This window comes from Rhinatrema bivittatum, chromosome 4, assembly GCF_901001135.1.
Source record: "Rhinatrema bivittatum chromosome 4, aRhiBiv1.1, whole genome shotgun sequence".
Lineage (NCBI taxonomy): Eukaryota > Metazoa > Chordata > Amphibia > Gymnophiona > Rhinatrematidae > Rhinatrema > Rhinatrema bivittatum.
In genome coordinates this window covers 110220327-110242972 of record NC_042618.1, presented here as the reverse complement: position 1 = coordinate 110242972, position 22646 = coordinate 110220327, and the positions used below count along the sequence as shown (strand labels likewise).

Genomic DNA, 22646 nt, shown 5'->3' with positions numbered 1-22646 from the left:
GGGAAATGTACATAAGCTGCCAACAGCAGCTCCATGGGGAAAATGGGCAGTATTGGGGCGGGGCTAGAGTTACCCGACAAAGTATATAAAAGGAGTTTATTAACTCCCTGCACATACTTCCCAGTGGGGAGTTTGCATCTGCAAACTCTGTCAGTGACGAGATTTTTAAAGGGAAACTTTGTGGGGAGTTTTTCCTTGAAAATCAGCTTACCGAGGATGTTGGAAGGGGTGTGCGTTCATAATAGCCCTCTAAATAAGCAAAGTAAACTGCATAGCACTAAAAACATGATTCACTTTAATGGTAAAACCTAAATGGGGCTAATCCATGTCTAAACTTGGACTATGCATTAGTGGTATATACATTTTTAATAAATTGAAATTAAATGTAATAGCATACCGGTAGTGGGTTTTGTGCCAGTTACCATGGGTGAAGACACAATAGCACTGGTAGGAACAGCAGATAGTGTTATAGGGATTGCAGAGTTGGTGAGGAAGCCCTTCACCTGCAGTGGAACTGTTGAATTAGGCAGCTGGATCACCACGGAAGTAACACCTTCAAAATAAGATAAGGAAACACCAATTACAATCTGGAATGTGACTACAACACATTTTGTCTGTAAAGTGTCAAAGTGATGGTTACCTGTGAATTTAGTAGTGCTTTTTTTTTTTTTGGGGGGGGGGGGGGGTTTAAGAACCAATTTTCCTTTCCCTGTACGTACCTGGATCAGTCCAGACCCTGGGATGTACCAGAGCTGATTCAATTAGGGTGGGACCCACAGAGTCCCGCTCGGAGAACACTCTCTACGAAGGCTGCCGAACTTGGAGCGTGAACATCCAAGCGGTAATGACGAGCAAAAGTATGCAACGACTTCCAAGTCACTGCTTTACAAATCTCCTGAGGAGAAACTAACTGACATTCTGCCCAAGAGGTAGCCTGTGACCTAGTAGAATGAGCTCTCAATCCTTCAGGAAGGTCACGACAAGCTAGAAGATAAGCTGAATGAATTGTCTCTTTTAACCAACGAGCAATCATAGCCTTCGAAACCTTATGACCTTTGCGAGGGCCACTCCACAAAACAAACAAATGATCGACAATCGAAAATTGTTTGTAACTTCAAGATAACGCAACAGAGCTCGTCGTACATCCAATTTTTTAAGATCCCTAGAGGAAGGAATCAAACGATCTAAACACGAAAAAGCCGGAAGCTCTATGGACTGATTTAAATGGAAAGAAGATACTACCTTAGGTAAAAAAGATGGTACAGTCCGTAATGAAATTCCTGTATCAGAAATTCTAAGAAAAGGCTCTCTGCAAGACAAGGCCTGCAACTCTGAAATTCTACGAGCTGAAGAAATGGCCACAAGAAACACCACCTTCAATGTGAGATCCTTCAAAGTCACATGATTAAGGGGTTCAAAGGGAGCCGAACACAGAGCCCTAAGAACCAAATTCAAACTCCAAGCAGGACAAGGATTCCGAAATGGAGGATGTAGATGTTGCGCACCTTTGAGAAAACGAGTTACATCCGGATGCGCAGCCAAGGATAATCCCTGAACCTTACCACAAAAACATCCAAGCGTTGCCACTTGTACCCATAAGGAACTACAGGACAAACCCTTGGCTAATCCATCTTGTAAAAAAGATAAAATATTGGATACAGAAGAGTGAACTGGATCTACTTGATGCTCATTACACCAAAATTCGAAAACCTTCCACACCCTTGCATAAGCCAAAGATGTAGAAGGTTTTCTAGAACGCAATAAAGTAGTCACTACAGCATCTGAATAGCCTTTATTCTTTAACAGACGCCTCTCAAAAGCTATGCCGCTAGAGAGAAGCGTTCGACCTCTTCCAAACAAACCGGACCCTGAGACAGAAGGCATGGAAGATCTCGAAATCAAAGGGGACCGTCCAGTGCTAGTCTGACCAGGTCCGCGAACCACGGACAGCATGGCCACTCCGGAGCCACTAAGACAACGTCGACTTGTTGAACTTCTATCCGACGCAGAACCTTGCCGATCAGAGGCCAGGGAGGGAACATGTAGAGAAGAACATCCCTTGGCCAAGGAAGTACCAGAGCATCTACTCCTTCCGCTCCTCTTTCCCTCCTGCGGCTGAAGAACCGAGGGGCTTTGGCATTCTGAAATGTGGCCATGAGATCCATTGCCGGAGTGGACCATCTGTTGCATATCATTTGATGGAACTCCTCGCACAGTTCCCACTCGCCTGGTCGAGATGATGCCGACTGAGAAAGTCGGCTTGAATGTTGTCCACCCCGGCAATGTGTGAGGCTGCGATGCTGAGCAGATGTTGCTCCGCCCAGGCGATCAGCTGTTGTGCTTCCTGAGCTACCAGGAAGCTTCGGGTTCCTCCCTGACGGTTGATGTACGCTACCGTGGTCGCATTGTTGGAAAGAACCTGTACCGACTTCCCGCAAAGGAAAGGTTGAAGAGCGATTAAGGTTAAAAGAACCGTTCTGGTCTCTAAAAGACTGATCGACCACTGCGCTTCCTCTTCAGACCACTGACTCTGAACAGATGTATTCTGACATACCGCTCCCCAGCCTGAAAGGCTGGCGTCGGTAGTGACCACAGTCCATTCCGGAATCTCCAGCGGTACACATCGTTGCAGATTCGCTGTCTGTAACCACCAATCTAGGCTGGAACGAGCCGTCTCTGTAAGAGGAAGGGGAAGATGGTATAGTTCCGAAACCGGATTCCAGTGTGAAAGCAATGCAGACTGAAGTGGTCTCATGTGCGCAAAGGCCCAGGGAACCAACTCCAGAGTAGAGGTCATTGAACCTAAAACTATCAATTAATCCCGCACACAAGGAATAGGAATAGACTGTAAGTCTCGAATTTGTGATTGAAGCTTGAGAAGGTGTTGCTCCGGAAGGAACACTATCCCTTGAAGAGTGTCGAACCGTGCACCCAAAAACTCCAGAGATTGGGAAGATAATAGGTGACTTTTGTCTTCGTTGATCACCCAGCCTAGAGACTGCAAAAGGCTGATTACCCTGTTGATTGTATAATAACAAAGGGATTCCGACTTTGCTCGAATCAACCAGTCGTGCAGGTACGGATGTACCAACAGGACCTCCTTCCTGAGTTGAGCGGCCACCACAACCATTATCTTGGTAAATGTTCTGGGAGCTGTGGCTAATCCGAACGGGAGAGCCCTGAATTGATAATGTTGCCCTAGAATGCAAAACCTGAGAAACTTCTGATGATCGGATCGAATGCTGATATGAAGATAAGCTTCGGTGAGGTCGAGAGATGCTAGAAATTCTCCTCTGTGAACCGAAGCTATGACAGACTGAAGAGTCTCCATCCGGAACTATGGAATCCTTAGACAACGGTTGACCCTTTTGAGATCGAGAATGGGACGAAAGGTTCCTTCCTTTTTGGGAACGACGAAGAAAACTGAATAACGACCTTTCCGATGTTCTGATGTTGGAACTGGAACTATAGCTCCTAGGTCGCTTAAACGCTGTAGCGAGTCTTGGATAGAACCCATTGATCCGACGTACAACTGGCCCATTCTCCGTAAAACAGAGACAGCCTGCCCCCTATGACGGGAAACAGAGAAAGGACCGGCCTTATCTCATTGGACAGACTTTGTGCCTCCTGAGACTTGAAGTTCCAGGTCTACCAAAGCGGCGGCCACGAAAGGACTGAGACCAATTCTGTTGTCTACCTGAAGACTGTTTAGCTGGAGGAGCCAATGGACGAGAAGAACGAAATCTTCTGTTAGACCGAAAACGAGAGCGAGATGAAAAAGAGCTTCTAGGTCTAGGACGGTCCTCTGGCAATTTGTGAATTTTATTTTCCCCTAGGGACAAAATTAAATCTTCCAATTCCTTACCAAATAATAATTTTCCCTTAAAGGGTAAAGCCCCTAATTGAGCTTTGGAGGATGCGTCTGCGGACCAATTCCTCAACCAGAGAAGTCTGCGAGCCGATACAGAAGCAACAATAGAGCGAGCCGAGGTCCTAATGAGATCATATAAAGCATCTGCACTATAAGCAACTGTAGCTTCCAGTCTACCAGCCTGAGCAACTTCCTCTTCAGAGAGGGAAGAATTGTTTTGTAAAGCCTGGACCCATCTTAGTCCAGCTCACAAAGCCAAGCTACTACACATGGCCTTCCGCACACCAAGAGCAGAAACCTCAAAAATTCGCTTAAGCTGAACCTCCAGCTTATGATCTTGGAGATCTTTAAAAGCCGTAGCCCCAGTTACTGGAATAGTTGTTTTTTTTAGTGACGGCTGAAACAGCGGCAACCACCTTAGGAAATTTTCAAATTTCCAAAGCTTCCTCAGGTAATGGATACAATTATGGATACAATTTTTCCATGGCTCGTGCTACCTTAAGCCCCAACTCAGGAGTATCCCACTCCCGGTATATAAGGTCAGTGAGAGAAAGATGAAAAGGAAATGATGTTGTGGGACCTTTAAGGCCAAGCAACACTGGGTCAACGCTACCCATCCGAGAATCCTTCACTGGAGCCTTGAGACCCAATTCCAGTAAAATTGCTGGAATTAAGGGACTAAGTTCCTCTCGTCTAAACAGGCGGACTACTTTGGGGTCATCCCCATCTACAACATGAGGGTCTGAACTAATACTCAAAGCAGGGTCTTCATTTAAATCCCCCTCCGGCAAGGACTTGTCCGGGATAGGTAAAGAGCCATGCTCAGAATCATCTGAAGAAGAAAAAATTGTCTGATCCGGACCCCGACGAAGGGGACGCTTCGGAGCTGACCCCTTAGATTTGTAAGCTTTGCGAAGAAAACAAAGAAAATCCCCTGAAAAGGCAGGAGAAGAGGAAGAAGAATCTGAAATCTCCTCCAGGCTTTCAGCCGATAAATATGGCCCTGTTTCGCATGGCTAGTCCCCCCCCAGGGACCGCCAGCTGCGGCGACAGCAGAGGCGGGTCAGAAGCACCCTGAATAACTTGTTGTGTCGCCACCCTCAGAGTAGACAGGAGTGCCTCAGTTCCAGCACTGCAGCAAAATGAGTCCAGGGCAGGAGAGCAGCTGGGCTGAGGTTTTGGGGCCGTGCGAAGTGGCTGAGTCCCTTTTGTTATCGGCAAACTTGATGAACCTTCCCCCCCGGGGAGACAGGATGAACAGAGACTCTCCCTGCAGAGACGCGCGCGCATCTCCACAAGCACGGCAGGCCGCGCCTTGCGACTTTATAAAGAAAAAACGGCGCAAAATAAAAAGTATGAAATAAACTAAAAAACGAAAAGAAACCCTGGCGAAAAACAAAGACACGGGCCCACCGAACACCAAAAAGTAAGTAAACAACGATTCAGCTGTGAAGAATTATTTTTATTTTTTACCTGACCGAAACGCCGCGGCCTCCAGGAGCTGCTCCAAGTAGGGTGAGTGAGCCGGGCCCCCCCCGGTATCACCCCTGCCAGGAGTGGTTGCTGGGTTCAAAACCTCCCCAACTCCGGCAGCCTCAAAAAACAGGAGGGATAGTCCTCCCAGGACTTGGCAACCTCCCGGGAGGCAGTGAAACGGCTGTGAAGAAAAATAAAACCTTTTTGGTTTTTTTTTAAATAACTTAAATGAAAAGAACAGGCTCTCTTCAAAAGAAAAAGAAAGTCTGCAAAAAATTAACTCCTAAACTACCTGACTAAAAAATAAACTACCACAGACTGCAGGGATTAGGAACATCCACCTCTGCTGGGAGACAGAGAAATACTGATTGACTGCAGGTGGTGCTCCAGGGTATATGTCAGAGTCATTAGAATGTTTTCTCTGCCTCCCTCTGCTGGATTAGTGACATAATCCAGGGTCTGGACTGATCCAGGTACGTACAGGGAAATGGCTGCTCCCTCTTCTGGGGAGAACTTCGTGACCATTCCGGAAAGCCTGGAAGCTCCACTGTCTGATTAACATGAAAGGAAGAGACTACCCTTGGGCACAAAAGGCGGCACTGTTCTCAAGGAAATCCTGTCACTGTAAATCCACAGGAAAGGGTCCCTACAAGATAAAGCCTGTGGCTCCGAAATTCTCTTTGACAAACATATGGCTACTAGGAAAACTGTCTTGATAGTTAAGTCTTTCAATGATGTCCTCCGCAAAGGCTCAAACGGAGCCCCGCAGAGCGCTCGGACAACCAAATTTAAGCTCCAATCCGGACACACCCTGTGCACTTGTGGACGCAAATGCTTGATGTCTTTAAGGAACCGGATAATATCTGGATGTGCTGCCAGTTTCTGAACCTGAGAACTGTCTCGAAAGGCGCCTAAGGCCGCTACCTGCACTCAAAGCGAATTAAACGCCAAGCCCATAGCTAACCCCTGCTGAAGAAAGTCTAATATTTGAGACACTTCTATCACTGCGGGTTTCAGCTCCTTCTGAAGACATCATTCTTCAAACCGTTTCCAAACCCTGACATACGCAATTGACATAGCGGGCCTCCGAGCCTGAAGAAGCATGACATCGACCGGCTCCGAATATCCCCTCAGGAGCAACCTCCTCCTCTCAAAAGCCAAGCCGCGAGACAGAAGTGATCCTCCCGATCTGAGAATATGGGTCCCTGTTGAAGCAGGTGCGGAAGATGAGCCGGTCGAAGAGAGTCTTCCTCCGCCAGATGCACCAGATCTGCAAACCAGGGACATCTGGACCACTCCGGCACAATGAGCACCATCGACCCCTGAATGTGCTTCGATCTGCCTTAGAACGCAGCCTATGAAAGGCCATGGAGGGAAGACATAAAGAAGGATTCCCATGGGCCACGGACACACCAAGGCATTGAGCCCCACCGATCTGCTCTCCTTCCTTCGACTGAAGAACCTTGTCTTCAAGTTGGTTCGCGTTGCCATCAAATCCAACTGGGGAGTGCCCCACCTGGCACAAATGTGGTTCCATGCCTCGGATGTCAACTCCCACTCTCCTGGGTCCAACTGCTGTCTGCTGAGAAAGTCCATCTGCACGTTCTCTACATCTGCAACATGCGACGCGGCGAGACCCCCCGAGGTGAAGCTCGGCCCAGGTGTTGCGACCGTCGCTGCCCGACGTCTCCACTCCGCCCTCCTTACCTCTTTGGCGACTCCCTCCTGGGTTGATGGAAGTTTGGATGCTGCGGCGTCATCTTGCCGACCTCCTCCGGCGTTCCCGAACCGGTTAGACGCTGTCTTCCGCCATGTTCTCCTGAGGCCTAAGGGCGCGCGCGGCCCCGACTCAAATACCAGCAGTGGTGCGAACCTCAGGGGCATCTCCCTGAGATGATGTCATCATCTTCGGGTATTTAAAGGTCTTTCATTTCGCTAACTAATAGAGTTAGCAAAGGGTTTCCTACCTAGCTGCCTCCAGGTATCGCTGCGGATGGGATTTGCTTTCCGCATACCTTGCTACTCTGCCTCCTCGGACTTTACCAGGGGTACCCGCTCCTCGGGGGCCTCGCTCTCTCTTTTACTTTTCAGGTCACAGTCTGGATCTGGTACTTGCTCCTCGAGGGCCCACGTTCCCGGACCTGCTACTGAATATATCTTCTGCCAGGAAGTCACCGCTGCCTACACCACCAGTGAGTTACCAACTCTCTCTCAGGTACTTGTTCCTTGAGGGCCTACTTCATTCCAGCTCCTGGGCTATTCTAAGAGACTACAGTGTGAGTGTTACTATCAAGGTTCTGTTCCTGAACTCTGCCTACTCACTATCTTAGTTTCTCTACAGCTCAGTCTTCCTGGGATCGCTGTTCCAGTGCCTGAGGGACTACAGCCCAGGCAGTCTATTCCAGCTCACTACTGCCACCTCTGGTGGTTCTCAAAAACTGTTTAATAAAATAACTTGTGTGTGTCTGTCTCCCAACTCTGAGCCTGACCGGTGGTCCCTCTCGGGATCTTTCCCTGAGGGCGTGGTCAGCTGCCACCGGCCCAAGGATCCACCCACAACCATCACAAATAACAACACCAGGCGAACAATCGGCGTGCCTCCAAATCTACTGTGGGGCTTCTTGTTCCCCCTTGTCTGTTGATATACGCAACAGTCATTGTGTTGTTGGACAAGACACACACCATCCGTCCCCGGACTAAGGGCAGAAACACTTGAAGGGCTTGATGAACTGCCCTGGTTTCAAGTCTGTTGATGGACCAAGATTTCTTCGCCACAGGCCTTGAGCCATCTTGTCTTGACAAATAGCCCCCCATCCTGAGAGGCAGGCATCCGTGGATATCACTACCCAATCTGGGGGGGGGGGGGGGGCATATCCACCCCCTTTTCCAAGTTTTGACGTGATAGAAAAAAGAGACACAATAGAAAAAAGAGACGCTAGAAACTCCCCTTTGTGCACCGCAGCAATCACCATGTGCAGCATCTCCATGCGAATCCTGGGAACTTGCAGGCACCTTTTCACCTTCTGCAAGTCGAGGATAGAACTAAAGGAGCCCTCTTTTTTTGGGTTCCCGAAAAAGAGGCAGGGGGATATGGAACTGCTCCGATAAGGGACTCCACCTGGAGAAGAGCGCACGTTGTAAAGGTCTCATGTGTGCAAAGGCCCACAGTACTAACTCTAAAGTGGACGCCATGGAACCCAGGACTTGGAGATAATCCCAATCTGTTGGGAGTCCTCCAACAAAGAAGGCATTGCACCTGAGACTAACTTCAGCACTCTGCCTGTCGCCAAAAATACCTTGCCCTCCTGAGTATCGAATAGCGTTCCCAGGTACATAAGATGTTGTGTGGGCACCAGATGGCTCTTTTGCAGATTGATGATCCAACCGAGAGACCGTAATGTGTTCATCCCTGTCTGAAGTGACCTCTCGCAGTCCTCCCGAGACTTCGCCCGGATGAGCCAATCGTCCAAATACAGGTGCACCAATATCCCATCCTTGCGTAGAGCTGCTGCCACCACCACCATCACCTTGGTGAATGTGCGAGGTGCAGTGGCCAGACCGAAGGGAAGCGCTCAAAACTGAAAGTGCTGACCCAGTACCTTGAACCTTAAGAACTTCTGATGGTCTTGGAAGATCGGGATATGCAGGTACGCCTCCATCAAGTCGAGATGCTAGAAACTCCCCTTTGCGCACCACCGCAATCACTGTGTGCATCTCCATGCGAAACCTGGAAATTCACAGGCACCTTTTCACCTTCTGCAAGTCGAGGATAGGATGAAAGAAGCCCTCTTTTTTTGGCACCACGAAGTACACTGAGTACCGACTCTGGCTCTGTACCGCAGGAGGGACTGGGCAAATGGCGTTCAGGTAGAGTAACCTCCACACCGTCGCCCATACTGCTTCTCTCCTGCCTTGCGAAACCAATTAGACTCTACAAAGATGTGCTGGACCGGCCACCAGAAATCTAGAGTGTAACCGTGCCTGACCACCTTCAAGACCTAACGGTCCGAAGTAATCCTTTCCCACTTCTCGTAGAAGCTGGATAATCTGCCTCCTACAGCTTCCACGCAGAGGTGGGGACCCTTGGCTTCACTGGGCAAGCTTGCAGCCTTCCGCGCCCAGGCCTGCGCCATCCCTGGACGCCCGATGGCCCCCAAGAAAGGACTGCTGACGACCAAGGCTCGGCTTGGACATGGGAGGAGGAACAGGTTTACTGGCGCGAAATCTATGCGAGTCCCTGAAGCGAGCTCGGGACGGGAAAACCTTCTTAGACTGTCTCCTATCCTCCGGCAACCTATAGCCTTTCATCTCCCTCAACAGTTTCAAGAACTGGTCCAAATCTTTGCCGAACAGAAGCTTTCCCTTAAAGGGAAGATTACAAAGTTGCACCTGGAAAGACAAGTCCGCCAACCAGTTCCACAACCACAATAGCCTGCGGGCTGCAATGGAGGAAACTGTGCTACGGGCCGAGGTACGGACCAAGTCATACAACTCATCCGCCACATAGGCAGCCCCCGCCTCCAGGCAGGCCACTTGCAAGGAAAGAGCACCAGACTTATCACCCTCGGAAGCCTTCTGGACCCAACACAGACAGGCTCCCTGCATCTTGCTGGCACACACTGCTGCACGCAGACCCAGAGCAGAGACCTCAAATAACCGTTTCAGCTGAATTTGCAGACTGCGATCTTGCATGTCCTTCAACGCCGCCGCCCCAGCCACCAGGATGGTCATCTTCTTAGTGATTGCCGAAACAGCGACATCCACCGGCAAAACTTTCAGGAGGTCCAAGGTCTCCTGCACAAGGGGATAAAGCTTAGCCATTGCTCTGCCCACCTTCAAACCGACATCTGGGGAGTTCCACTCCTGGATGACCAACTTCCTGATCTTCATGGGCAGCGGGAAAGATGTCGTCGGGCCTTGCAGTCCATCAAGAACTGGATTGATCCCCTCATTATCAGACTCTTTCTGGAAGATCTTAACCCCCAACTCCTCCAGAACCTGGGGAAGCAAGGGTCACAGCTCTTTCAGCTTGAGCAGACGAAGGACCCGAGGGTCATCCCCTCCGAGACGGGGAACTCATCCAAGGTCAGGTCATCTTTGGAACCATCACTCAGGGGAGGTACCGACATCTGGGTCCGCCCCTGGAGGATCTGGAGGGTCACTCAGGTGCAGGACTCCCTGTGAATCGTCCCCGAAGGTAAGGTATCCCCGTGCTGGGTGAAGACCCAGATGCGGAAGGATGTCAGGAGGCCCTTGGACCGCATGCTTGGAGCTCCCTCTGACTGGTTCCACTGGTCGCTCTGCGGCCCTTTTCACTCCGGTTTTCTGATGGGCCAAAAATGCTTGATGAAGAAGCAGCACGTACATTGGGGAGAAGCCAGCTTGCTAATCCTCCCCCCCCCCCGAGAGATGTCACGCTGTGGATCATCCTCCGCAGTTGCATGGCCAGTCTCCATTGGGGACAGAAGAGAAGGGGAATCCCCCCTCCTTGCGCTATCAGCAGTCTCCGCATCCGCAGACACGGCAGCCATCCCGGCCGAAAGGAGGCCCAGTCTGCCAGGACAGCCCCCTCCCGAAGGGCCCTCCTGGCTAGACACGCAGGGAGGGATCGCGCATCCAATTTCTCCCCTGCCGCGCCGCATGCGTGGCAGGTGGTCATCTTTGATTTGGGTGCCATGCAGCAAACCATGCAACCACGCGGCCAAGCACGGAACTCCCTCAAGCGGCCCTTACCGCGACCACCACACCTGAGCTATGCCTGGCTCCACCTGAGGGATGGCCTGCACGAGTGTTTAACACCTCAGGGAGCAAAGACCAACTAGCCTATATAAATCTTTCTAAACTGCAACTTTTTTTTTTTTTTTTAACTAAATCCTAGACTGCTGGAGTCAGAGAGATACTGAAGGACTCAAGGTGGCACTCTTTCTTATGTAGCAGTGTCCAAAGTTTTGTTCTCTGACTCCATCTGCTGGTAGGGATCTAAAATCCACTGGTCTGGAATGATCTAAGTATGTACAGGAAGGATGGATTTTCTATGGGCTTCAGTCTACTCTAGGTTGAAGGCAAAGGTTCTTTTTCAGTCCAAACTGTGCAGTACGTGTTCACCGGGGGAAAGAATGTTGGAATGAAGATTGATAGGCTCTGATGGAATTCCAACACCATCTTATGCAGAAACTTAGGATGCATGTGCAGAACCATCCTATCATGATAAAACTTGATATAAGATGAATAAGTCAGTAGAGCCAGGAGCTCGCTGATTCTGTGCACCAAAATCATTGGCACAAAAAATGACCTTTTAGCTCAGGAACTTCAGATCACAGGAGCACAGTGGTTAAAAGACAGCGTTCATCAGCTGGGATCACAAGACACAACAGGAGGCCTAATGAAAGGCTTCATATGTAAGCAAGCCCAGCAGGAACTGGTCAACCAGAAAAAAGAAAATCACTTGAAAAATGTATCTGTGAAGAGAAAAATGTCCATGTGGAATTGCAGACAATGAGACTGAAATGGACCCTGTGCGACAATAATGAGATAGGTCATTTTATGCATGCTCTTTGAGAACTGACTAAAGCTTTAGAACATGCGTGTCCAACTTCAGTCCTTGAAAGCAGCATGCCATTCAAGTTTTCAGGATAACTAATGAATATGCATAAGATACATTTGCATGCACAATATCTCACTTATATGCAAATCTCTCTCATGTATATTCATTAGGGGTATTCTGAAAACTAGACTAGCTTATGGCCCCCTAAGGACCAGAGTTTGACACCTCTGTTGTAGAAATTTCTAATAAAGGGATCCCTCTCAGACTCTGTTGATGACATCACCCACTTGTGGAGACTGCTATCCTGCTTGCACTTGGAGAAAGAAGGCTTATCATGTGTCGTCCCCCCCCCTCTAATAACTTGCGTGTTTGATATCCTAGCCACACCAAATGTTCAGGACATATTGGGATAGGGTTTGGGGACATCAGGACAGAGTGTGTTCTTACAGATCTATGCGTATTTGCAGACAATGGATATGCACATGCAATGTCCCAGAAAACAAAGCTGCTTACCTATAACAGGCATTCTTTGTGGACAGCAAAACAATCAGTCACACAGTATGGATGACATTATTCATTGGCGTTATGTCGGGCTCCTCCTATCTCACAGCCCAAAGTTTTAGTTTCACTTGAATATCTCTGTGTGTAATGTGACAAGAGCTTGCAATTCACTTACTCTATTGTGTGGAAGTTATGGTGATTAAAAATATTGTTATTTCTTGTAACATTTATAGGGTTTATATTATTCATCTTTAAATATCCACACTGTTAATGCTAATTTATTGAGATTTGGATGAAGGACTCTTCTGTATTGAGAAAGGAGCGCTTGGATAATCGGTAATTTGATTGGTGATATTTGGCCTAGTCTGTGTAGCTGTGGGAACCAACTTTGTCATGTTCAATATGGTATTATTAGACTTATGGTTCCTTTGTCTTTTCTGCATTTTAGGATCATTTTTGCAATCAGTGGAGCTGGTGGAAAGAAAGGCTTATGTTAGGCCTCTGTTCCAAGGAATGCATCTTGTTTCCGCATTCTGTGATGGTGTTTTTGAGCAGAACTGAGGAACTTTGTGATTGTGTGGAGATGCAAAAAGGTCTACTACAAGTTGTCCCCAAAGTTTGAAAATGTTTTTCAAAACTTGGTCGTTGAGTGACCATTCGTGAGACTGTAGTTGGCGACTCAGCCTGTCTGCCAGGAGACTGTCCTTTTCTGAAAGGTAGATAATTGTCATGATTTACATTCTTTTTGCTATTGTCCAGTTCCATATTGCAAGTGTTTCTTTGCAAAGTTAGTAGGAATCAGATCCTCCCTGTTTGTTTATGCAAAATTGCTACCTGATTGCTTGAATTTGTAATGAGAAATTACTACTTACCTGAGTGCAAAGGAAGCAGGCTTCTCTCTCTCACAGATACACACACAGGTTCTTTCTCATGATCTCTCTCAAACACACACAAGCAAGTTTCTTCTCACACACATACATACATACAAAGCAGGCTGTTTCTCACTCTCACACTCACAAAAGCAGGTACCTTCTCATAAAAACAGCCTCATTTTTTTTTCTTCAACCACTGCCATCCTCTCTTATTTTCTTCTTCGGCCTCCACTGGCCTGGGCTCTGGCAGCAGCCTGCATTCTCCTTTCATTTTCTTTAGCCGCTGCTGGCTTGGGCTCTGGCAGCAGCCCACAGCCTTTCTTCTCCCATTTGGGTTCTGCTGGCCAGGTTCTGACTATGGCTCTTCTGGGCCATTCACCAGAGCATGGGAAAACAGAGATCACGCTACTACCTTTTATCATGTGATCAATTTGACCGGCCCACTGGGGGATGCCCGATCCCCCGATAGGCCAATCCACCCCTGAATCCTTCTAGTAATGGCAAAAGCAGTGGGGCTGACAGGCATTCACCTCAGGTCTTTTTTGACCTTGGCTATTCTCCCTCACAGCCTCCTCAATTGTGCTGGGAATTGGAGGTAGTCCCATACTTTGGGGTGGGGACCTCCTAGCAGGTTTCGCAATTGGTTCATCAGTTTTCTTCTTTGTTTGGAATTTTCTTTTTTCTTTGGTTTGAATACTCTAACGCTGAGCAAGCATGTATAGAGTCCCGAACTGCTATGGAGACGGAAAACACTGAAGAGCAGAGCTTCCTGCATGGGTATATGTACTGGTGCTGACGTCAGATTGAAATCTGACTCAGTCTCCAACTGCTATCAGGAGCACACTATACCCATTGGTCCTGAATCCATCTGCTACACACTAGGAAATGCTCAATAGCCATTCTCTGGCAGTGATTAAGACTCCATTGATGTTTGAAATATTGACATATTCTCTCTACCAAAACATCTGGGAAGGGATCTTGAGTTCTGGTTATCTTCAGGTTAAAATCCCAAGATCTGCCTTTAAGGAGGCTGCTGTGTTTGTCTCTGCTGAGGTCTTCTCTATTTCTTGGCCTCATTTGTTGTTGCTGTCCTTGTTGAGTTGGCTGCTGCAACTACTGAAGTATTTATAGGATGCTGCCTGTAAGTAAGGGTTTCTTATAGTAATTGTATGGACATTTGCCTCATTTTTGTATCTTCTCTGCGACACTATCTGCAATGTTGAAAGACTGGAGTGCTGTATTTTGATTCTTGATTACCTCCACAGTTTCATTGACTTCGTCTCCAAACAGATTATTTTCTGTACATGATATATCTGCTATTTTGTCATGTATATTTTCTCTTAGGCTAGAAGTCCTAAGCCATGCTAGTCTTCTTGCTGCTACTGCAGAGACTAAAAGTCATGAAGCTTTAAATCTTTTGGCAACATTTGTGAAATTTCTTTAAGATTCTGTAAGTTTGTCTATTTTTATCACCTCTTTCATTGCGGACTCTATTATTAGAGATTCATGTGGGAGCTGAACTTTTGTAATTCCTGAACAGGATTGCACTCTGTATTTGCTATCAATTTTTTTTGCCACTGGTGTGATGGCTATGGTGTTTTCCATATTTTAGTCTGTTCATTTAATAAAGCTGCATGCATCCGTACTGCTTTGACTTGTTTTGTTGGTTATATGAATTGTAGAACTCCCATTAATTCTGTTGATGTTTCATGTTCCTCTTTGAATTTGAAGGGTATTGCCTCTGACATTTTCTGTATAATTGCTGGGTATGTTATATCTTTCGGTGGTGTAGAGCTTTGTGGTGACTCTGGAGATGAGTCAGAGAGTGGATCTATTGAGAAAATGTTGGACTAGCTATCATGGGAAGCATACAAACTATGATAGTATTTCAATGGTATCAGTAGGTTCATCTCTTGTTTCTTCCTTGGAAGCAGCAAAATATAATGGTGGAAGTTTTTATTTTAACCCAAAGATCAGGCCATACTCTAGACCTCATATTCATAAATGACAAGATCGAGCTCAAAGAACCACCTTCAACCACAGATCTCCCATGGTCTGATCACAAACTCATTGAAACTAAACTTTATCTAAACTACTTCCATTTTGAACATCACAATCAAGTCAAATGTATCGAATTTAACAAACCATGCTCCAGTGATGATTTAATTGAAATCCTACCTAAAAATTTAAAAACTCTAAATAAGTCTGATACCAACTCTGCTGTAAACTCCTGGCTCGCCATCACTTCAGAAATAGCAAAAAATAAATGCCCAATCATACGGAAGGTAATTAAACCAAAATCCAATTACAAAGCCCCATGGTACACCCAAGAACAAGAAAATAAAAAAAATCCTAACATTAACAGAAAAAAAAAATGGAGAAAAAACCCAACAGATCAATTAAAAGATAAATACAAAACTATTCTCTATATATACAAAACGGATATTAATAAAGCCAAAAAAGACTACTATGCTGAAAAGATACATAACTACCAATTCAACCGCAGAGAACTTATCACATATATCAAAGACCTCACACAGCCTGACAAAACCCCTCCACCAACAGGCAACCAATTGATCACATGAGACAATTTTGCCTCTTTCTTCCGAGACAAAATCATCAACTTTACCATGAAAATTCCAACAACGGATGAAGAGATTACAGCCCTTCCAAATAAATCTAACTCAAAATGATCTCTTTTTGAAACCACAGCCTCCACTGAAGTTCATATCATCCAAAAAATGAATCCTGCATCACACCCAATTGATGCCATACCAATAAAAACACAAACTAGTATCCAACATCATCATCAGGCCAATTGCAGACATAATAAATCTCTCATTAAATGAAGGCATATTCCCAGACAAATTAAAATGTGCTGTGATCAAACCAACTCTCAAAAAAACACATCTGGATCAATCTGATATCACCAGCTTCAGACCTATTTCCAACCTCTCTTTCATATTCAAAGTATTAGAGAAAATCATCAATCAACAACTTTCAGAATATTTAGATAACCATAAAATGCTTTTCCCAGAACAGCATGGACTTAGGAGCACTCTTAGCACAGAAACCCTTCTACTATCTCTCTCTGATATCATCCTCAAAGGACTAGATAAAGGCCAGAAATATATCCTCAAACTCCTTGACATTTCTGCAGCCTTTGATACCATAAACCTTAGCATCCTCCTGAAAAGATTAAAGGAAATTGGACTATGTAACACCACCATCAGCTGGTTCACATCGTACCTATCTAATAGATCATACATAGTCAGAACTAATAACACAGAATCCAGACAAATATCCCTTCCACATGGTGTCCCGCAAGGATCCTCATCATCTACACTTTTCAATATTTACTTCTTTCCTTTATGCAAACTCCTCTCAGATCTTAAATTATCATATTATATATATGCTGATGATGTTCAAATTCTCCTCCCAATAAATGACAACTTGGCTAATACACTATATCTCTGGAACACCCACCTCAATAAAATACAAAAACTACTAATACAGATGGCCCTTACCCTCAACCACAATAAAACTGAAATACTTTATATATGTAACAAAGCCTCACCTACATCTGACCCCCAACTCAACAACTACATTACAAACAAAGAAATAATACTCGATACAAAAGAACTAGGAATCACATTAGATTCTGATTTAAATCTTAAAAAACATATCAACAACACAATTAAAGAAGGATTCTTTAAACTTCAAGTCTTAAAGAGGATCAAACCTCTCCTGCACTTTCAGGACTATCGAATAGCATTACAAGCCCTCTTGTGTTCCAAACTTGACCATTGCAACGCAATACTCCTTGGTCTTCCAGCTTCCACTATTAAACCACTACAACTTCTACAAAATTCAGCAGCAAGATCACTTACCAACAGCCAAAGATCTGACCACATCACCCCAGTACTCAAGGAGCTACATTGGTTACCGATCCTCTACAGAGTTCAATATAGAACTATATCCCTCATACACAAAACCTTATATAACAACCAAACAGATTGGATGAATGTACTAATTCACTTTCAAATCCCACAGAGACATCTACATTCTGCTAACACAGGTCTTCTTGCAACTCTCTACCCAAAACTCACCCACCACAACTCAACCAGAGAACGTGCCTTCTCAATAGCTGGACCACCCCTTTGGAACGCCCTCCCCATCGATTTAAGACTTGAACCGTCATCACAAACTTTCAAAAAGAAACTAAAGACATGGCTATTCAAAAAGGCATTCACAACAGGATGAGAAAAGTTCACCACTCAGCTCTCCCACACCCATCTCTAGCCTATTCTCCTTTCCTTTTTACCTTTCCATTGACTCTTATATACTCTCACCAATCATCATCAGTCCTATATTAATAAAATTATACAGAATGCCTATCCTTTGCACACCTAAATATACATCAGAGAAACCCCTCTCTCTAATTTCTTGTTATCTAATTCAATTTTATATTTTTCTTTGTCCGCTTTATCTATCAATTAAATCTCTCTCCCCCTACCTTTACTCTCCAACTTATCACTCCTTACTGCATTGTAACTTTTTTATTTCTCAGTTTGTTCTATGTAAACTGATGTGATAACTAATGTTGAATGTCGGTATATAAAAATGAATAAATAAATATTTCTCTAGAATTGGACATTGTTGCCTAGATTTATGCTTTGGTTTTTCTTTCATATAAACAGTCACGAAATACATCCACAATTTTTGGACAAAGGAATGGCATTCCAGAGAAGAAGGCATTCTGGATAAGAAGGTAGAAGCCTGCTTCCTGTGGGTGGTTGTATTCCTGCTACCAACACTGGAAGTTGCTACTTGATGAAAAACGTATTTGTCTTTCTTCTGTACTTGAGTTGTCTCTTGATGACTGCCTTATGACAATCCTTCGTCTGTGGATTGATTTGGTGCTGAAGCACTGGCATCTTTATTGTGCCTTGACTTCGAGATTCTGAAGTCTCCAATGTGTTTTGATTCTTTTGAATTGATGTCATGAGTTTTTGATCTTTGACGCACCAGCAGTGCCATGTCAGCGCCAAGTCTCATCGGTTCCATGATGTTTTGCCACTAACTCCTCATAGGCGCCATGTTGCTTCGGTGCCGGTTCATGTGCACCTTGACATTTCTGCATAGAGTCATTGGTGCTGACTACTTCAGCACAGACTTGCTATCTTTTGGCACCAGTTTTACTGACGGTTTGGCACTATAGAATCTTCTGGCATCGATGAGTTTGTTTGGTGTTTTTTCGAGGAAGAGCCCGAGGGCAGTAATTGGTCTCTCTTTTTTCCTCGATCTGAAGAGGAATTACTTATCTTGACCTGATGATCTTGAAAAGCTTAGGCCCGCTGGGACATTTTGCTGTAGGGGCCATTATTTGTCATATTAAGGTCTGGTCCAAGACATCTCAAGCAAATATGTAGACCCAAAATTGACATCTTATGCCTGCATTTTCTACATGCTTTGAAAGAGCTTTTACACCCTTCTTTTCCAACATTTTAATATGAAGTTTTGAGTACTCCGGTGATGCATTTTGAGAGAGAGATAAAGTCTGATTATCTGCGAAGCAAATAAAATCAGACTTCAAGAAGAGGGTGTGTGGTGACGATAGTGTGGAAGTTCTGCACATGCTCAGAAAGTGAAACTAAAACTTTCTGAGCAGTGAAAGAAAAAGGAGTTCGACTTGGCTTTGTTGAAAGATGTCACCCATACTGTGTGGCTGAATTGTGATGCTTTTCCACAGAGAAAGTAGGCTCCTTTAGTTTAGGGTGTTTTTGGATTTTTAAAGAATGGCATTATTTTAAATGAGATTTACTAAAGGCTCCAGCAGCCATTTCCCATTTGAGACTTGCAAAAGACTTGGGAAGGACTGATTTTGGAAGGAAATTAGAGGAACCTTGTCAGATGATACATGGTTAAAAGACTTCCAGGTGTGCTGGTCTATTAATCAACTTAAGAGGTAGAGCCAATTAGTACTGATTTCTGAGAAGTGTAATAGAAGATACAACATCTAGTAGGGTTACAAAAATTTAGTAGTAGCAGCAGCAGGAATTAGCCAAAAGGATAATTATTAGAGACAAACAAATAATAAGCATGTGTATCACACCAAGTTCCCAATCACTTGTACCCCAGGCTCATACTTATATCTGCTCTTATTGTCTGGATTTTACAGGCTGAGCCCTCTCTGCTGCTTTTTATTTTTGCTGCTGAATCTTCTCACAACCTGATTATGCTACTTACCTGGCTGTGATGTTGTGTTGCTGGGGGTTTGGGGAGCTAGTTCAACTTGCTGGATGGCAGAGGGAACAGCAGTTACCTGTGCTGGCATAAGGGGACTCTTAAGAGTCAATACTTGGCCTTGAGGGGTCATCACCAGACTGGCAGTAGTTAGAGAGACAGAAGATGCTGGGGTCTCCTCTGTAAAAGTAAAAAAAGGAGTAAAGTTGTATAGTGGAGGATAAGTAATTGTGTTATTTTGTCACAGACTATTGAATCTAACAACAGAGAAGGTATTTCAAGTCTAATAAGAAGTTTAGAACAGTGTTTCCCAATCTTTTTAAGCCCAAGGCACAGTGACATTAACAGGGCCAGGCAGTGGGGACATGAAAAGTACTCATATAGTCAAAAGAAGAGCTAGAGAGGCACTGAAAGTCCCATTACTCTCTCTTCCAAATTTTAAAACAAAGGGAGAGAGGGGGCTGAGACATACATGAACCCATCACAATGAACCAGTCCCCTCTATATAATAAGGTAGATACAAACAATCTGATATAGCGGCTAACTCAGTTGCCATGGCTGTCGCATGTGGCTGCCAGAGCTCCTCCACTTCTGCTGTTCCCAACACTCACTCATGTTTTCTCTGTCTCACTCAACCTAGGGATGAGACGCCAGAAGGACTCAATGGAGGAAGGTCAGGTGGAGGAAGATGAGGTGGTGCTATATGCACTCTGTGTGCTGCACAATGCAGGGCCTAGCTATCCATGCCCTGCATGAAACCTATTAATTACCACTCCAGAGCTCATGCTATTTATTTATTTGTACAACTTTTCTATACCATTATATAGAAAGCAAATGTTGCTTACCTGTAACAGGTGTTCTCACAGGACAGCAGGATGTTACTCTTCACTTATGGGTGACATCACAGGATGGAGCCCAATCATAAAAAACATCTGTCAAAGTTTCCAGAACTTTGACTGGCCCCTACTGGGCATGCCCAGCATGGCACCAACCCTGCAGCCAGCAGGGGTCCCCCTTCAGTCTTGTTTAAAAGCTACAGGCAGTGCCGAAAAATAAATAAGAAACGTAATGAACCCAATACTGCGGGGCGGCGGGCGGGTTTCATGACGACTAACATCCTGCTGTCCTGTGAGAACACCTGTTACAGGTAAGCAACATTTGCTTTCTCACTGGACAAGCAGGATGGTAGTCCTCACATATGGGCGAGTACCGAGCTAAGGATGTCCGAGAAAAGCACCAAATGTATCCAGGTGCGCAAGGCACTAGGACTAGAATATAATTTGGTCGAGGGAATCCTGAACCCTAACGGGCAGGCGGAAGGGTGTTGGTACGTCATCACGTTGTAAACAGGTTACGAAGGACAGACTGGCTGAAGATGGAATCTTGTCTTCCGGCTTTTTCCAAGCAATAGTGGGCTACAAAGGTATGGAGAGAACTCCAGGTGGCAGCCCTGCAAATGTCAGAAAGCGGCACTGATCGTAGGTGTGCTACTGAGGTCGCCATGGCCCTCACAGAGTGTGCCTTAACATGGTCTTGAAATGGAATGCCCGCTTGCTGATAGCAAAAGGATATGCAGTCCGCTAACCAGGAGGAGAGAGTCTGCTTACCCACAGGCTGCCCTAATTTGTTAGGATGGAAAGAGACGAACAATTGAGTAATTTTCCCGTGGGCAGCTATACGGTCTAGGTAGAACGCTAGAGCCCGTTTACAGTCAAGGGTATGCAAAGCCTGCTCTCCTGGGTCGGAAAGGGGCCTGGGAAAAAAGGTAGGTAGTATTTATTTATTTTATTTATTTAAATACTTTTGATATACCGATACTCAAGACTAGTGTCTTATCGTACGATGGATTGATTTAGATGAAAATCCGAAACTACCTTAGGTAAGAATTTAGGGTGAGTGCGGAGTACTGCCCGGTCCTGCAGAAGTTTAGTGTAAGGCGGATAGGTAACTAGGGCCTGTAATTCACTAACTCTGCGAGCTGAAGTGATTGCCAAAAGGAAAATCACTTTCCATGTGAGATATCTAAGGTCACAGGATTGAAGAGGCTCGAATGGTGGTTTCATGAGCCGACCCAAAATCAGGTTAAGGTCCCAAGAAGGAGCCGGAGGACGCAGTGGAGGCTTGAGGTGAAGCAAGCCCTTTAGAAAACGTGTTACGGAGGAAGTGACGTCACTTCCCATGCTGGACGCCTAAGAGCGGGGCTCCTCATCCACCGGAGCTTTTACGGAGGCTAATTTGCGAAATTTGTGGCGTTTTGACCTGAAACCTAACACATTCGACATCGGATCACTAGCGGAACATGACTGCGAAAAAAATTACCTTTGATTTTCAAAAATTCTCCTATAACAAACTCTGAAATGATCCGGAGGCAGAGACATACAAAATGGCGGCGGACTCTGAAATGAGAGAGTTGGGTGATCCTGATTGTGCAGAGCGTGGACTGACGGATGAGCCCTCGATTCGCGCAGAAATGCACTCATGGTTCATTGAACTTCGTAAAGATATCAAATCGTTTAAGGCTGAAATTGCTAATACATTAAAAGAGATGAGAGAAGAACATGCAACCATGGCACGCCAGATAGCGGAGGCTGACACGTGCCTGGATAATTATGAAGAGCACTGGGCTGCACAACAAAAGGAACTTACTGCCTTACAAGTACACCAGACGGAGCTTTCTGATAAACTCGAGGACATTGAAAATAGAAACAGAAGCTGCAACTTGCGTTTTAAGTGAGTGCCAGAATGTGAAGAATACAAGGATTGTGTTTCGGTGATTAAGAAAATCTGTGCTGTGATCATGGGGGAACAATCGCATGGAGCTGGTGAGCCCGCCTACAGTAGCCAGATCGAGAGGGCACACAGATCGCTGGGACCCAGAGTAGGAAATAATCCCAGGGACATAGTGGTCTGTTTTCATTCTTTTATGTATAAAGACAGAATCGGTACAGCTGCGAGGCAACAACGATACTGGCGGTGGGAAGAACATGATATTGCAGTGTATGCGGACCTGGCAGCTACCACCTTACGGAAGCGATTAGCTTTTAAACCAATTACTATGGCCCTAACAGCAGCAAAAGTGCGCTATCGTTGGCTCTTTCCATTTGGTATATGGTTTCAATTGGATGGGAAATCTTTC

At 45.6% G+C, this 22646-nt stretch overlaps 1 protein-coding gene across 7 annotated transcripts in view; it reads right to left on the bottom strand.

Annotated features, from left to right (window-relative positions):
• Nucleotides 1-22646, bottom strand: part of MGA (MAX dimerization protein MGA) — a 660453-nt gene that overhangs the window by 48517 nt on the left and 589290 nt on the right. For all 7 annotated transcript variants that reach the window (XM_029598656.1, XM_029598662.1, XM_029598663.1 and 4 more), the window contains 2 exons: nt 19514-19690; nt 398-553 (listed from right to left, as the gene is read on the bottom strand). In XM_029598656.1, coding sequence (XP_029454516.1) covers nt 398-553; nt 19514-19690 — 333 coding nt within the window. The remainder of the gene's footprint in view (nt 1-397; nt 554-19513; nt 19691-22646) is intronic.